We start from the raw sequence: 17905 nt of genomic DNA, 5'->3' as shown, positions 1-17905 counted from the left end.
GTGCTTTGGAAAATAAGTTGACCCTCTCCTCTTTGTGGCAGCCCCTCAAACACTGGAATACTGGTATCATGTCCCCCCCGCCCCAGTCTTTCTTTTCTCTAGACTAGCTGAAACCCAAATCCTGCAACCGTTATTCATATGTTTTAGTCTCCAGGCCTTTAATCCAAAATACATCAAATTCCACAAAAGCCAAAGCTTACTATATTATTTGAATGCCTCAGTGGGCTAGGACGCTGAGCTTGTCGATCAGAAGATTGGCAGTTTGGCGGGTCGAATCCCGAGTGCCGCGTAGCAGAGTGAGCGCCTGTTACTCGTCCCAGCATCTGCCAACCTAGCAGTTCGAAAGCACGTAAAAATGCAAGTAGAAAAATAGGGACCACTACGGTGGGAAGGTAACAGCGTTCCGTGCGCCTTTAGAGTCTAGTCATGTCGGCCACATGACCACGGAGACGTCCTCAGACAAGCGCTGGCTCTTTGGCTTTGAAACGGAGATGAGCACTGGCCCCTAGAGTTGGAAATGACTAGCACGCATGTGTGGGGGAACCTTTACCTTTAACTCAAATTACAATTTGAAATTTTACTTCTTATCTACGAACTACTGTTTCCCGTATTTCCACAAAGCAGTGTGGAAATTTCATAGCAATCATCCTAACCAGTCCACATGATGAGCTGAGAATGAGATGTAAGAAATACTGGAGCCATGGAGGAAGGTTGGGCAAAGTTTAAAAGGCAGTTTCCAATTGCATGATTTGAATGGCCAAAATTGGTATGTTTTTACTCCTACCATTAAGGAAGTCACGCTGTGTGTCCAAGATGAGGTTAATGTCAGTCACCCAGCCCTGGGCAATCTCCGGTGTTGCTGCCTGCAGTACATAACGGATGGTGCCCCGTTCTGCACCACGAGAGATCAGTGCAAATTTGCAGGGATCGTTGTCCACACAAGGCTCCAGGCCCAAACAGCTTACCTGGAAGAGAAATGGATCGACCTAGAGTTGTGACTGCAACTGAGACAGATTAAATAAAGACAATAAAATGAAATTGGCCCAGGAATAATCCAGACCACACGAGTATGGTATCTTTTCCCAGGCAACAATAATAAAAAGCAAGAAAATTATATTAATAAAATAGGCACTCAGAGAGAGTAAGAGATTCAGCAATCAAGCAAATACAAGTCTTTACTTATTTTTCTGAGAGTAGACTTAGGCTTAGTTTATTCCAATTCATAAAACATAAAACATGTGCCATACAGTGATATATTGCATAAAGTACAGTATTACAACCCCAGTCTCAACATCACCTTTTTATTTTTTGGCTGCCAGTACAGAAATTGTATGGCTTTTTGGTTATATGGTTGTATCCTGATGCAAACAGAAGCTACGTTCATTGATTGGTGTAAGGCATGGAAATCAAACAAATATTACTTTTTTCCATTAGATCTGCTGCATTGCTTACCACACAGGTTCTATTTAGTCTTGTCCACATATTCTCAAATTGCAGCTGTAAGTCCAGATATCTGCATATATCAAACAGCATACCAAATTTACTATGTGATATTATAGCATGCAAACAGACAAGGCCCCTGTAGAAAGGTGGGGCACCTAACTTTGGATACGGAACATTTCCACTGTAAAGTCCCTTATGAGTAAGTACCAGATGCTTAAGTGTATCTCAGTTCCTCACTGTCAACTCTGGAATACCTTGATGCTGCTCTTAAAGGCATATGTTGGGGCAGCATATGGACCACGCCTTCGCTCCAGGGTCTCACTTAGGATGACAATTTGCTCAAAGAGAAAGATGCGGCGCTCACGAGCCCGGGCCAGGATCCCGCCTGCCTGCTCTATCACCAAAAAAGTGTTCTGCTGCAGCAGTTTCCCTTGAGAAGTCAGCTTCCCCTAAATAAAATAAAAAGTAAACTGCAATTTATTCAACTGTTTAAATGGCATATAAAATCACCCTACTCTGAGAGCTGAAGGTTAGTATGGCCTAGCACACCCTTTTAATGCTGCTCTATGTCAAAGGCTAGACTAGACATGACTAGACGCCAAAGGCGCACGGAACACTGTTACCTTCCCACCGTAGTGGTCCGAAGGTAACAGCGTTCTGTGCGCCTTTGGCGTCTAGTCATGCCGGCCACATGACCACGGAGACATCCTCGGACAAGCGCTGGCTCTTCGGCTTTGAAACGGAGATGAGCACCGGCCCCTAGAGTTGGAAATGACTAGCACGCATGTGCAGGGAAACCTTTACCTTTACCTTTTATGTCAAAGGCTCTTTCCCACCAAAAGGGAAGCTTTCCCTGTCAACAATTTTCTAAAATGTAGCTTGGGACAGCATTCACATATGCCAGAGTGGTAGTTTCAACAACTGCACCATCGAGCATTTCAAAACATCTATCTTAAATCTTCCTTCCGGCCAAAACGTCCCTAAATCTTGTCCTCACCTCTCCCCACCACCCTCACCCCTGTGATATCCTATATTTTAAGCTCCCGTTCCCAAGTATATCTATACTGAAGCTGAGATCCTTCAGAAATAGCCAATCAAAACCCTTCCTTGAAGATGTACAACCTTCCTATCACTGTAAAACTGGAGTGATGATAGAGGGCGGTGGAAGAAGAGAATCATTTCAATGCTGTCTACTGTAATCAGCTAGCTAATCAGAAAAATCAGAACTAAGAGTCTCCAACCAGACACCAATCCTCAGAATTTACCTCAAAGCCTTGAAGACGTCCCACATTCATCATGTCATTGCAGCGTTTGGGAACAAAGCACATAACGTCTACAGCTTTCTGAAATTCAAACGTAGGGAATGAAGCTACAGAAGATGAGCTGGATTCTCCAAGACTGATGCCACTGGATATATCAATTTCAGGGCTCATCAGTGAGCTACAATAACCTTTTATTCCTACATCTTAAACTACGAAGGCGAGGGTAAATTGAGGGAAAATCACAAAATAAGATCTGCTAGTCATACAGAAGGCTTCGCTGGCCTGAGATCTGAAGATACAGTATATCAAATATACAATAACTGATATAGGATGTGGATCCCCCATCTGCCAATCTTCTCACAACTATCAATCTTGTAAATGCTGGGTGGTATTCCAACCAATCCACAGGATATTCCAATTGGTCCATGTGACTGCAATTTTTCATTCAAAAGCAATAGTGTAATATTGAGATTATTTCTAGGGGCTCTAAGATAGCTCCCACTGGTTTCAACTCCTACCTCCAGCTGTTCCGTGTCCTTCCCAGCTTTGCTATAATACTTCAGGAAATCCTGAAGAGAGCAAGAGAAAGAAGAGAGGGAAAGAATAAGTGTTTTTATCAGAGAGAGAGAGTAACATGAGCTAGTTGCTCATGAGTTCCATCCATTGTTACCATTGTTCTATAGTTACCATTGTTACCATTAACTAGTTACCATTGTTCTATGACTTAGCTTACATCAGCTTATACCAATTTGGTGTCCCCTTCAAATACGTTGGGAATATAACTCTGACTGTTTTGCACTCGGCATCTGCTAAACCCATAATACTCTAACAGCATGACCACTTATGAAAGCTTAAGATGGCCAGTATTTAATATTTGTTATGTATATACGGTTAGGTGTGTGTCATGTATGTGTTCCACTTTGAGAGCGGGCAACTAAATTTAATTTTTTGATGTGTGCCATTGGGCCCACTGTAAAAAAAAATGACAAACTTATCTTATCTTATCTACAGTCCAACACATCTGAAGGCTACCAAATGTGACAAGAGTAATATAAACTCCAATCTCCTTGGAGAAGAGGTGAGTCATGATTTAGAACTCAATTGTATCCCATCCAAAGATAGTTGGCAACAGCAGAGCCATTACAAAATCTCAGTGCTGTGTATTTTGTTTGCATAAAGGCCAACATTCCCATTAGGCAGGAATCTATAACTGGATCAATTTCCCAACTTTTAAGTCAGCTACATGAACATTTGTGTACATTCACGTACTGTGCAGAGGTAACGCCATTTGGAGCAAAACTATTGAGGGTGGGTTGTTTTTTTTTACATCTGCCAATTTTTCAAATCATAATCACACTCATCATATTGTGAATATCTTAACAAAACACATTAAACTCTATTAATCTTGAGAACAGCTGAAATTAAAATTCTAAAGATGAACAATAATTTATTTATTTTTTTTTTAAAAATGCAAGCTTGTATATAATTAAACCAATTATTGGACTAATGTAAGAGAAAATATAATTCTTTCAAAGCATCCCCCTCTCTCTAAATTATGTTCCCAGGGTCCTGGGAAACACTAAAACCTGTTAGCTTTGCCATAAAATACTCAAAAACCTGAGTGATATCAATAGATTTAGAAGATACTAAAAGATGAAAAAGGCTCAGGGAAGTAAACCCATTAGAAAATAAATACATAAAAGAAGTTCCCTGCCTGAAATACTGCCTCTTTGTTTTCTCAAATACATCATTGTCTTTATAGTACTGCTCCCATTACTTAATAGAATCTAGCCCACAGTTGACCTCTCCAAACACATGATGTATTGCTAGAGCCAAACAAATACATGTGTACTGTTATATCCAATCACAGCTACATTCTAATTTGCATAATTAATTCCTTTGTTTAGAGGAATTGCATCCCTACCCCTTTCTAGGTGTTTATCATAGTACCAGAAGCAACAGAAGCAATCTTGCTTCAACAAAATTATGTGCTGGCTTTCATGTATTTGTTTGGCTCTAGCAATACATCATGTGTTTGGAGAGGTCAACTGTGGGCTAGATTCTATTAAGTAATGGGAGCAGTACTATAAAGACTGCTTGGGGAAATCGGTGAGTGTTCTAAATATTATGATTATGATTATTATTATTATTAATAATCCCATCCTTCTCCGAAGACTCAGGGCGGCTTACAATCTAAAGCAGAAATCAATGTGCTTAGCAATAGCCTTCATTCTATGTATATGCCTGCTTATTAGGGCTTTTGCCCCCCCCAAGCGGCATTATTACAAAGTCAGCTTATTGCCCCCAACAATCTGGGTCCTCATTTTACCTATCTTGGAAGGATGGAAGGCTGAGTCAACCTTGAGCCTGGTGGGACTCGAACCTGCACTAATTGCAGGCTGCTAGTGTTACTTAAGGAGGCATTAGCCCACTGCTCCACCAAGGCTATTTGGTTAAATAGAAAAAAAAAGAATGTTAATGCTTCTAGGATAACTCAGTGGGGTAGGTATAGGGTTGACAGCAGTACCTAACAAAAAATGGGCCCAAAGCAGCTTTTAGTTGGAACAACAGGGCAGGAGGGAGAGCAATAATGATGTAATAATTCCTCAGCCTGAATTATTGTGCTTAGTCTGCAGACTAGATAGAATTAATGTCCAGTAGGGGGTGACAGAACACCACCAGTTGGAATGGCCACTCCTTTTGTGACATTTCACTGGCCTACTGCCCTAGAGAAAACCCAGATGCTATTAGGAATCCCTTTTCACCAATTGCTTTCCTCTGGATTCTACAGCAGCCACCTCCAACCTGGTACTCTCCAGATGGGCATTCGTGTAATTAATGGGAGTGAAGGCAATTGGAGTTTCAGCCATCTGGAGAATAACAGGCATGGGAAGCTTGCTCTTTAAAGATCAGCAGGAAATATGTGCATAGATTCTTCCTTGCTGGAACTGCCTTCAAATTTGGGGACCTTTGGAGATCAGTCTTTTTGCCTTAGCTTTGGAGATCAAAAATCCACTTTCTGCTTCAGCACCTTGAGCAGCAGTTGGTATTTCATAATCCGCTGTACAGGCTTGATAAGTAAATCGTTGAGCTGCAGGCGATGCCCCAGTTCCTGCTTCAGTTCCTGGAAAAGAGAAAATGATGTACAGCCAAGTCTGTAAAAAAATGTGTGGGAGATTGACTGTGCATGCTATACAGATACCACACAAAATGTGACATGCTTTAAAAGGACACCTGCAAGTGAAAGACTAGTTTTAGAGACTTGGGAAAGAAAGATGGAAACACGCCCCCCCCAAAAGCTAACATTTAAAAGCAGCTTCACACATTTACATATTTAGAATGGAACTTAGCATAGAAGAACATTTGCAGTCTTTTATTCTTTATCTCTGAGCAGAAGGACCCCAGGGATAAAAAAAAATCCTCATTCTTTCAAAAGACCTTTCTTTCCCACTTAGCTCAAGGAAAGGTATTTCTGAGAGAAAAGACAATTCTGTAGCCTGGGGCCAGTCAACCAGCTGCTCATCTACTACTTGTGCCAATTTAAAGAGTTAATACAGGCAACCTCTGATGGTAACATGGCTTTTAAAAATCTTCCTCAGTCAGGAGTTCTCACCTCAATTACGACTAACAGATGCCCAGAGTTATTCCCATGGGTTTCACAAATCATTGCCTACCCACATTTAGATGAATGTGTGTGGTAGTGTGCGAGAAGAGGCAGATGTGTTGGGTGGCACTGGCTCCATACAAATGCTTCTCCTCAAGAAGGGAGCTGCTGGGTGATGGGACCAAAAGAGATTGCCTGGAGTTCATCTGCATTGGCTCAGAAAGGGACACACCAGAGCACAAGCTCAAGGCTCCCTTATGCCGGCAGGAGATGAGTGAGACACAAGCAAGTTATGTGGTAGAGGCTGAGGGCAGAAAGAAAGAACAAAGCAGCAGTCAAGGCGCATAACCCCTTACCTCAAAGTAAGTGTCAATAAACTCAGAAACAATATGCTCAGATTTGGGTTTGTTCTGACAGTAAACAACATACATGTGCAAACGACGCTCCTAGAATACAACAGGGAAACAATTCAGTGGAACACTTTGGATAAAACTTAACAACGTGTATGTTAAAGAGACAGGCCCAAAGCTCCTGAGCAATTTATGCAAGTTACTAAGTCTGATGAAAATCTTACTTTATGGCACATGCTGCCTTTGCCCTTGGGACATTTTTATTGTTTCATCATTATCTATGCTTAAGCCAGCATTTACTTCTATAATGCTTCCAATTACACTTCAGGAAACTCAGAATTAGTTTCTTCTAGCAAATTATAAGTAAATGCATGTATAATTTTCAACGCTTATATTTCACAGCTTGTAGTTGTAACTATTGAATATACATACATATTAAGAAATAAATATAGTAATTTTTTAATAATAATAATAATAATAATAATAATAATAATAATAATAATAATAATAATAATAATAATTTTATTTATATACCGCCCTTCTCCCGAAGGACTCAGGGTGGTGAACAGGGCAAATATATAAAAAATACAAAAATACAAAAGTTAAAAGAAAATTAAACATATGCCCGACTAAAAACAGTAAATACAAATATTAAAAATGACCATAAAACCCAACCCATCCCCCATCAGGCCAGGCCGGCTTGTTCAAATAAGAGTGTCTTCAGATCGCGACGGAAGGAGCAAAGGTTGGGCGCCATCCGGAGCTCAACCGGCAGCCGATTCCATAGCTCCGGGGCGCCCACAGAGAAGGACCTCCCCCTGGGGGCCACCAATCAACATTCTCTGATCGGTGGCACCCTGAGGAGGCCCTCTCTGTGGGAACGCACAGGGCGGAGGGAAGTTGATGCCGGCAGCAGGTGCTCCCTAAGGTACTCCGGACCCATGCCATGATCTCATGCACACACACACACACACACACACACACTTATAACATACATTTATTTGGGATCAGAGCTTGTTTCGTTGAATGATTACGTCAATTTTGTTCAATTACAGGAGCTTATTTTGTTAAATTGCTACAGTCAAATAGTAGGCTAGGAAAAGCATCTGATTTTAGCAAACTTTCCTTTTACAACTATGGGTTGATCCTGGAAATTCACTGGAGCAACAACAAAATAATTTTATAGAAAACAAGATCCAACCAGGGTGTGAATGATTCATGGCATCCCTCCTCTCTTTGGACTTCGATATTATTTAGAATGTAATCCTTTTTTTAAAAAAAAGTACAAAGTTATCCATTCTAAGGCAATGTTCCCAGTTTTCAAAGGTGTTTTTAAAACATTATAGTGTCCAGACTTCTTCATTGCTGTATAGTGAAATTGTTTTATGAAATAGTCTTGTGCAGCATAGAATTGACTGGGACAGATGCAGCCTTTGACATGGAATAGTCCATTCCACCTTCATTCTATCAGAAGAATGTTCCTTTCTCCAACCTTCATATATTTGGTAACTCTCATAATCACCAACTGAATGGCCAAAGATCATGATGCTTGAGGATTATGAGATTTAAAATCCAACAAAGTGGGGAAATCTGTGTCACAGGTAAATAATGTTTCACTTTACAACTCCATACCTCATGTCATTTGCACTGTTATCACGCTATTATCACCAGATGTGGGACAATAATTACTAATACTCCTAGACAATAAAAAAACCTCTTCTGTCCAATATGCCATAAGTCAGTCTAACAAATGCTAGATAAGAAAAAGGGATCAGTATCACCATCATTAGAGCATCTAGATTTTTTTTAAGCTGAGTAACAGATTTCCTCCTTTATGCTTAAACTTGCATAATCCCTGAGTTAATGGAGCTACTGGACATACGTTCCAGAGGAATTAGATGATTCAATCAAACTAAAGCTCCATCTAGGTCAGCATTCGGCTTCTGACCATGCCGTTCTGAAAATGTTTTAATGCAGATAAAAAGGATAATTGTTTTGTCTCAGTCTTTAGAAACTAAAAACATATGCTCCTTGATACAAAAATTTCATTTAATCATTCTTCTTATTCGGACAGCTTTTCTACCCTCCTCATAGCAATTGCAGGGACTCACGTGCTTTATGAACAGCTCAGCCAGAAGATCAGGATCCTCCAGACATTTCTCCAGCTGCTTGAGTAAATAACTGCAGTTGGGGGAGGAGAGGGAGCAGATATGGTACCCATGAGATATGTGCCCTTATCCCATCTTCTCATTTTTTCCTCCTGGCTTTTATATGATAGACTTAAATCAAAGTGCTTTTCAAATGAGGCTAAGAAATAGGAGTCCTTCTCAGGACCGGATTCTTTTGGGAAAGAAAGGAAAGAGGATCACTAATCCATCCAGCCATAAGATAGTGGCCCATTGAAGCTCTTGTCCCTTATCTTGCTAATTTCACATTGGCCAGGTTAACCTAGTTAGGTAATCACTGAGTCAATATTAGCCCTTGAAACAGTTGCCAAGTCATAATCCAAAGTTACACTAGACTTCTCCCAAATATGGCCCCTGGAATACCGTTCCCATTATAGCAATTTGGCCTAATTATTGGAAAGTTCTACCTTTCAACAGAAAGTGCCATTCTCAGGAAGGACGGTTACCACATGCCATGCTCTACCCAGAATTGACTGCTTGTTCACTCACTCTTTATGCCAGTCATAGATCTGGTGGATGTTCCCAAAGATTATCTTATCCTTGCCCTTCATACCTTCAGGGATGCCACGGGTATTCATGGTCACCATATAGCCCTGCAAAATCAGAAGAATAGGCTAGAGGAACTATTTTGCTTCTTCTTTAAATCATGGAAGGAGTGAATGAAGGAGGGATTAAGACAGGATTCCTGTCCTGACATAAATGAGGGGTGATGGGCTCTGACTTGGTAATGGGGAGAAAGGGAGTAGATGGGCAAAGACCTTATTTATAGCAGCTACGGTGTTCTGAGTTTTGAGGAATCCCTGAGAACCCCTGATATTCAGAAACACATCACAGATTCCTCAATGAGAGCAGAGCTGACCAATTCCCTTAAAAAAAAGTCTGTCCATTTCATCAATGAAATATGTCACAGAAGAAGATTTTTTGGGCTGGTAAGATGCCTTCAGAGAGAAATGGTTAACCACACATTGACCTGCTAAAATAAAGATCAAGTTGTTTACCTTGAACATGGTACAAATACCAACTCTGTACCAAGTTGCATCACAAACTCAAAAATCCTTACCTAGAATGTAACCCTATACCTCATAGTGAGATAGGCATTCTGCATCCATGATATTCTGCTTGGACTGTGACTCCCATTAGTCCAGTTAACAATATCTCAAAGTAGAGATTATTGCAATTTAAAACCAAAATATCTGGGGACTACTGTACTACGCTGAGATAGATTTATATTCCCTCGGTAGTGCTTTTATTAAGTTGGGAAAAGAAGTACCCAGTTGAACTGCACAATAAGAAGCAAACAGGCGCTCTTTTTCAAGGACTAAAGAAAATATGAGGCTGACTGACAAGCAAGGAACACACATTGCTACTAACTTTTCTTCCATTTCCTGGTATTCATCAAAGTTTAGGAAATATTTCTGTACTACCCTCTCTTTTCCATTAAACCATTTTGACTATAGCACTTTGACTATAAACCTGGAAAAACTGAATTCTTGCAAAACTGTGAGAGTTCAGCTAGAAGTAACTCATTGGCGGTAATGAACTGAGGACCCTTTAAAATACAAGTTCATTTTAGATATGTAGCAATAGAAGTTCAAATAAAATGGGTAACAAGTTGCAGAGGAGGAGGAATGAAAGACGACAGATCAGCAGTAAGCAGACAGAAAATTAAAGTCAGTAAAGTATAAAAGGAAGCATTATTCTTATTACAAAGGGAGGTTCGGCCCAATTCAAGAAAAAGTGTCACTGAATGCACATTTTGCAAAATAATTGTATCTGAAAAATATTTTAAAAATCCAGAAAATGAAAGACCACTTGTTAAAGATATTAAACACAGAACAACTTGTATTACTTTAATACAAGTTAAAAATATAAGAAGCAGAAAATTAGCCACAAGTGCAACGAAACCATTATAGGATAACAATATAGAAGGAGTCATTATAGGAATCAGGGAAATTGGCAAATGAATCAAATGAATTTCGTACATTGGTCTTTACTTTAAAAGTTGCTGAAAGTGTACCCATGCCTGAATCAGAATTGATTGAAAATAAATACATTTCCCCCCCAAAAAACAGATCAATGCTTTGCAGCCAGGTGGCATTCACCCAACAGATCTTAAAGAACAGTGGAGGAACTGCTGAAGCATGAGATAAAATGTGTAACATCTCTTAAATCAGACTTCTTAACAGAGAACTTGGAAGGTAGCCAATATATTAGCAATACTTTTAAAAGAGAGGAAAAAAGAAAACAACATCCAGGAAATTACAGGCTTGCCTGAGATACATTGATGGAAAACTCAAGATAACTGGTATTGTAAAAATGTGCAGAAGCACAAGGCTTGTTAAGGAAGATTTTTTTTGTGAAGGGAGGTTCTGCTCTGCCAGCCATTTAAAATACGGTACCGTAGAGTCATCCATAATAAAGTTGCAGATACAGTAAGTGATCCAGTGAGTACTGTATTCTCAGCTGTTCAGGAAGCTATAATGGGGTGAGCAAGCAGCTCCCATGCACCCTTCAACTTCCTTTTTTGGACAGCCTAAATCAGTGATGGTGAACCTTTTAGAGACCGAGTGCCCAAACTGCAACCCAAAACCCACTTATTTATCACCGGGTGCCAGGTGGGACGTGGCCCACTGGATGGGCGTGGCTGTGGTGGTCATGGCAGACTGGGTGGGTGTGGCCAAAGAGGGCGTGGTCACCTCGATGTTGCTCGTGGGGAGGGACGCCTGTGGGGGCCGGACAGGGCTGGGGGAGATCCATGGGATCTCTGGCAGGTGGGGTGGTGGGCAGGAGGCTCGTCCTGCGGGGTGAGGTGAAGCAGGGTGGGGGTGCCATTGCCATGGGGCAAGGCGAGGCAGGGGCCAGGGCAGTTGCTGCCAGCGAGTGCATGGGGGCTGACGGTGTCTGTCAGCAGCCAGAGCCTGCTGGCTCCTTGACCGATGCACTCTGGGGCTCCGCAGCCCGCCGCCAGCAGAGAAGCAGCTTCTGAGCTGGACAGCTGGCCGACAGCTGAGGAGGCAATGCAGTGGGTTGTGCCTGGGAAAAGGAGAGCATGCGAGGCCAGGAGGGACGGGATGGGGGGGGAGGGAAACCAGCCGTGCCAGGATGCATCTGGCCACGTAGGACCTCGGGCGGCTGGTTGAAAAGGGACAGTTGCCATCTCCGAGGATGGCACCCATTCCCACAAAGAGGGCTCTGAGTGCCGCCTCCGGCACGCGTCCATAGGTTCACCAGCACTGGCCTAAATGATTCCCCAACTCTGCTGCTGAAAACTGATGGAAAATCATTGATAATCAGTACTAAAAGGCCAATATTACCACTGTTTCTCTAACATATTTCTTCCAAAACAAGCTTCCAATAGGATGAACCCACATATTTTAGCTTTTAAGAAAAAAACATCAAATTTTCAAAAAGAGATATAAAAGAAGTCAACAGTTCCAGCCTAGCAGAAAAATGTGATTTTAACAGGTGAAATTCCCGACTACAAAAATGTTGCATATGAAGCAGTCAAATATAAAGATATGCAAACATTTCCATTTCTAAATTCTAATTCCAATTCCAAATGAAGAGGGTTGTTTCACGTTTGACCCACATGCAGTTAGGGTTGAAATAGCGGGTTCTGAATTAAAAATCAGGGCTTTTGAAGCTGAGTCTGAACGCCAAACAATTTGTACACAACTAGTCAAGACATAAGAGGAGGGACGGGTTGCTAGTTTGAAAGACAAGCAATAGGAGGTGGAAATAAATAAATAGGGTTCAAAATGGAAGTAAACACAAAGAACAAGCTGATGCAGTGTTAAAATTTACAATTCAGACATTCAACAGAATATTGTATTGTAAAATACTATGCTCTCTACAGGATATTACATCTCACCCTGTTTTGTTTCCCCCAATAGCCAATAAATATTTTGTATCCATAAAGCATGCAACCAGCTCTCATTTTGAGTCTTTGGGATTCTACTTTTGACAAACATTTGTCAAAATTAAATATACTGTGAACTTCTGGACATGGGCAGCCCATCTCAAAAAAACGAGACACAGACTAGAGGAGAGAGGGAAAAAAAGAAAGTCTTCTCTTCATAAGAAACTGGGGTTTTCAAACCTCAAAGGAGCATTGTGTGTCCTGAGTGGCAATGCAACAAATTCCCCAAATCATATAGGATTGCCTTGGGCCAGTCCATAGGTACTTGAATGGCTCTTCAGACTGAAGGTTAGAATAAAGCCTTAATTTTTCTTTTCTTCTGCTCTCATCAAGCAAGAAGACAGGCAGTGCCAAGCAATCTATTCTCTTTGGAGGATGGAAAATATTTTGCCCAAGATCCCAAAAGATCTGGAGATGGCCCGCTGATTGATAGGGAATTAGTGTCTAAGGTGTAATGTATATGTGTGCACCTCCACAATCTGGCCCAGGTCTTCCACGTACATCTTCTCGGTTTCAATCAACTCCCTGAGAACAAACCTGCAGACAAGACGAAGCAGCAGTGTCTAAGGGGAAGGAAATGCATTGTGTGAGCCCTGTTCCCTCTTTTCTTATGCACGGCATCCCTCCCATCTCCTTATTCTGCACACATGTTGTGCCATTTACAGACCTACACTAAAGCCTTCTCTCTGCTGAGGAGAGACTTGTATGACACAAAGGACCTTGCTTGCAAGCTGCTTAAGAGGTGATAAAGCAAGTGCAGTATGCTGCAAATATCTGTGCAGTCAGGATTTTTTTCCCCCTGGAGTATTACAGAAATGTTGATGCATAATTAACAATTGATTCTATATAGCATGTAGTCATAGCACGTTTGGAATGAACACTTAGGACCTGTGGGATATACCCTGAGTACAAAAGCTATGAAATAACTCTTGCTTCACCCACATGTAAGTTTGTGCCTCCGTGCTTTTCAATATCCCAAGGGTCTTGGGGCAACATCTGCTACATTTGCCTTCCACCTAGTCCTGTCTTTGTCCATTTCTCCCATCATGGTTGTAAGCTACTGCACCAAGGAAATCACTTACATACTCTTTTCTAAGGCACTATGCCTCTCCTCCTCTTCCTGCTCCTCAGAGCCTGGGGGCTGCACAAGAGGTTCCAAGGGAGACGCTGAGGTTCTGGGATCTGTGGGGAGCAGAGAGGGCTCAGGACCCTGCCAAAAAAGAGGAGAAAAAGATTCCATTTCATGTTAAAATTTGCAACAGACCACAATATGTTAAAAGGCAGGATGGGGAACCAATGCAACTCAAGATGTCTCACTCAGGCAAGAAGAGTTACTTGGTTTCCCATTTCCTGTAACCTCATTCAGAATATGAGAAGTTTGACGGTGCTCAGGAAGGAATATTAATCACCAATCCAGGTTCACTTTTCCTGTTTGGAGCAGATTACTTGTTTTTGAGACTGGACACTATTGACATTGGGCATACATCCCTTTTGATTTCCCAGCTTCTGAAATGCAATTTGAAACCTCTTTACTTCTGAAATGTTAGACGCTATGAGGTAAATAAAGCAAATTGCTGACCTACCATGAGCTGCTCCAGGTTTTGCGGTGACAAAAATCCCAAAGGGAAAGAAAATACGCTAATGCTCCAAGTTATTGGAGGCTTGGCAGGTAGCTGATTCTTTGCCAAAGAGAAGAAAGTAACAGAACCCATTTCTTTTTAAACAAAACAAAACAAAACAAAAAAGCCCACCCAATTTAAATGCCTTATTTTTCATATACAGTATACGTGGAAAGTGAAACTGATTTACATGGATTTGGTTCTCAGGTCATCTGTTTTAAGAAAAGTAAAGAGGTATATAATCTGTGAGCTAAATCAAGAACTGCTTCTCAATAAGACTTACATCAATTTCCAAAACTGAGGTTATTTGTAAAAACTAGACATTCATCCTTCTTTAATGCCTGCCAAATTTCACAATGAAAGTATTATTGAATTCTGTGGTTCTTGAGTGCAATCTGCTTCCTTCTATAACACTTTTGTTAGAAAAACATTGATATGGAAACATCAAACTTTTCCCACCTTACCTAACTACAGTATTATGGCTTTTAAAGTTCGAAATTGTATGGCATTATTATAAATCAATGAACACCTATTACAAATACATCTTGAAATTTGCTAATAACGTTTTGGTCAACAAAGCATTAATAGACTGTAGTCAGAAATTTTTGTACATAAACATCTGAGTAACAATGGGCTTCATCTGAAGATAAGAACCTATCTTATGTGGAATCAATCCAATGGTCTAAACCAGGTACATCCAACCTGCGGCCCATGGACTGTATGAAACCCTAGAAAGTTAGTAATGGGACCCCACAAGATCATAATAAAAAATATTTTAAAATAAAGGAAGTTTGTTATGTATTGTATATATATTAACTATATTATATATTTATATGTGGCCTAAGACAATTCTTCACTCAAGCCAAAAGGTTGGATACACCTGGTCTAATTATCCTATACTACTTAAACACAATGGCTATAGCCAGGGCTTTTTTTCTCATAGAATGCTCAGAACGGAGTTCCGGCACCTTTTTTGGATGGAACCTTGTAGGGTAGGCAAGGCGGGTTGTATGACATGTGTGAGTTCCGGCACCTTTTTCTTTTACAAAAAAAGCACTGGCTATAGCTCTCCATAGCTCCATCAGTTTTTCTCTTAAATCTTGTATTTAGGAAAGATAAAGGATTAAATTTGGGACCTTACATATAAAGCTATCCTATTTAAATATTCAGATAAGCAACCCTACATTCACAAGAAAGGGTTATTAGTAGCAGTTAGCACCTTATTAATAAGTTAGGTGGTTTTGAGATTTTGGAAGATTCCCTTAACTTCACCCTGTTGTTGCCATTTTTATTTTACTTTCTTTTTAAATTCCTCTCACAGAATAATTTCTTTTCTCCTAGCTCCTTGTGAATGTTGGTAGCCTCTGAGCTGTAAGTGAAGTACTGATTGGTTTCTATGAAGATGACATAATTCTTTAAAAGGGAAAATAGGCTGAAGAATGGAAAAAAAAAGAAAAGGAGAGAAAATGGGATGTAAAGTACAACTGAGACCAGTTAAAGAAGTCTTCTGAAAAGATCGTCCAGTTACTTTTATTCTTTGCCCGCCTTTGGCTGCAGCTAATCTCATTTCATGCAACACTAACTGCATGAACTGCAAATATTTAACTTCAATGTCAAAGTATTTTTCTGAACCAGACTAGGCAGCATAGTACACATGGGTGCAATTTTGGAGATTTCTAGCCTATATCCTAATGTTGTGGGAACTGTATCTATCTTCCCAGGGAGAAGATAAAAATATATAAATTTATATTTATATAAAGTAAGCATATACATTTAATTAAATAAATAATTACAAAATATTCTGAGAGTTGGTGAAGCAAACCCTCCCAAATTTGCTTCCAGGAGTAAGAAGACATTTTATAGTGTCTCAATCTTTAAATTCCAAATCTGTTCACTGCTTCCCAAAAATGGTTGATTCTTCTTTAAAGTCTGCTTAAATATAACAGCATCCACCAAGACGTGCATTGAATAACTTCTAATACAAGACATCTTTTCTTCCTGCCTCTCCCCACCTGGTTGGGTGTTTTTGAGCCATCTCCTTCTAGCAGGTTGGAGAGCAAGGAAAGGTCTGGTAGATGAGTATTGCCATCCTGAAATTATAAGAGAAGTGTTTCAGACAATTTCATATCCAGGTTTATAAATGGATATATAGAAGTTTCTGATCCTCCACTTTTAAATTTCCTTTAGATTACACAGTTTTAGCATCACAAATCTCTAGCCATGCTCTACACAGCTGCCAGTTTGTTCTGCCAGCAAAATTAACACACTTAAAGCCTTTCTGTAAATCAAGTGTAAAGTTCAAAAAAAGGCATAAAGGTGCATCTAGAAAACTGACTCCATATAAAAACACGTTACAAGACAAATCAGAATAACTAATGCCATTGTACTGACAAATTAAAAATCATCCAATGCAATTTTGAAGTTGACTTTTTCTAATCCACTTTGATGGGCAATAGGTGATTAGTTGTGTCTGATTCATAGTATCGCATGCATAATGATGCTGGTGTTTCTTCAACAGCATATGTCTTGTCGTTTGCTCAAATGAACTATTTGTTCTATATCTTAAAATCTAAATCAACCTCCCCAACTTGGGTACCCTCCACATGTGTGGACCTTAACATAGAGAATCCTCAGCCACAGACATCTGGATTGCATGAAGCTAGCCTGGATTCAAATAGACTATTCTATCAGGGTTGGTGATTGTCTAATCCTGTTTTGCAGTGAGGGACTGAACAAAATAGCTTTTGTTTGCACAGGCATGCATTTCTTTGCTCTTACTGTGCCGATTGACTCCTGTGGAACAGCAAAGGGTGCCTCTGCTTGGCTGAGGAGGTCGAGGTCAATACTCTTGCGATCCTCCTGGCGCCCATGGCGCCTTGTCCGACCTTCTGTTTTCCTGAGTGGGCGTTCTCCCCGAGGTAGCCCACCGCCACTTAGCTTGCGTACAGGGTTGGTAAGCCATTTCTTGAGGGTACTAACTGAGTGGCGGGAAGCAGGGGAACTGGGAGCTGAGCTGCTAGATGCCTGTGGCTGGATTGAGGCCACTGAGGCAGAGATACTGCCATCACTGCCTGCAACCGAATATGGATCTGTGAGAAGAAAACAGAGACAATGAGTGCATCATCACAAATCTAAAGCACCACAGCAAAATATGCAAGTAAATGGGACTCAAGACTGCCCAAATAAGTTATACTCCATAACCTTTAAGTCCTTACATTAGTTATGAAAGTGTACTCCACGGCATTCCATACATTCTGAGGAGAGACTCATCACTCAATATTGCAGTATCCACGCTGCATGTAAAAATAAGTCCAGTTGTAATAACCTGAGGTAGTAAGATGGGAAATGCCCTTTGTTGTATTTTTTATTTTATTTTTCCTTCCCAAAGCAACCTTCTATTTTGCTGCTTGGTTTATTATCCTATTAAAATACATACTGTCCAGCTTCAAAAAAAAAGTTGCTGCACCATTTGCTCTCATGGTTACCAAGAGATGGATAGCAGAAAGTGGGCCAATTTTTGAA

At 40.5% G+C, this 17905-nt stretch overlaps 1 protein-coding gene across 7 annotated transcripts in view; it reads right to left on the bottom strand.

Moving 5' to 3' along the window:
- ARHGEF25 (Rho guanine nucleotide exchange factor 25) overlaps positions 1–17905 on the bottom strand; it is a gene marked incomplete at its 5' end in the record, with an annotated part of 308962 nt that overhangs the window by 16204 nt on the left and 274853 nt on the right. For all 7 annotated transcript variants that reach the window (XM_083356674.1, XM_083356676.1, XM_083356673.1 and 4 more), the window contains 12 exons: positions 785–965; positions 1698–1892; positions 2709–2786; positions 3224–3274; positions 5737–5829; positions 6666–6755; positions 8771–8840; positions 9335–9438; positions 13235–13301; positions 13847–13974; positions 16396–16473; positions 17162–17472. In XM_083356674.1, the coding sequence (XP_083212800.1) occupies positions 785–965; positions 1698–1892; positions 2709–2786; positions 3224–3274; positions 5737–5829; positions 6666–6755; positions 8771–8840; positions 9335–9438; positions 13235–13301; positions 13847–13974; positions 16396–16473; positions 17162–17472 (1446 nt within the window). The remainder of the gene's footprint in view (positions 1–784; positions 966–1697; positions 1893–2708; positions 2787–3223; positions 3275–5736; positions 5830–6665; positions 6756–8770; positions 8841–9334; positions 9439–13234; positions 13302–13846; positions 13975–16395; positions 16474–17161; positions 17473–17905) is intronic.

This window comes from Vipera ursinii, assembly GCF_947247035.1.
Source record: "Vipera ursinii genome assembly, chromosome: 2".
NCBI classification, from domain to species: domain Eukaryota; kingdom Metazoa; phylum Chordata; class Lepidosauria; order Squamata; family Viperidae; genus Vipera; species Vipera ursinii.
Note: the sequence above shows the minus strand (reverse complement) of the source record. Positions and strands in the feature narration are given on the sequence as shown.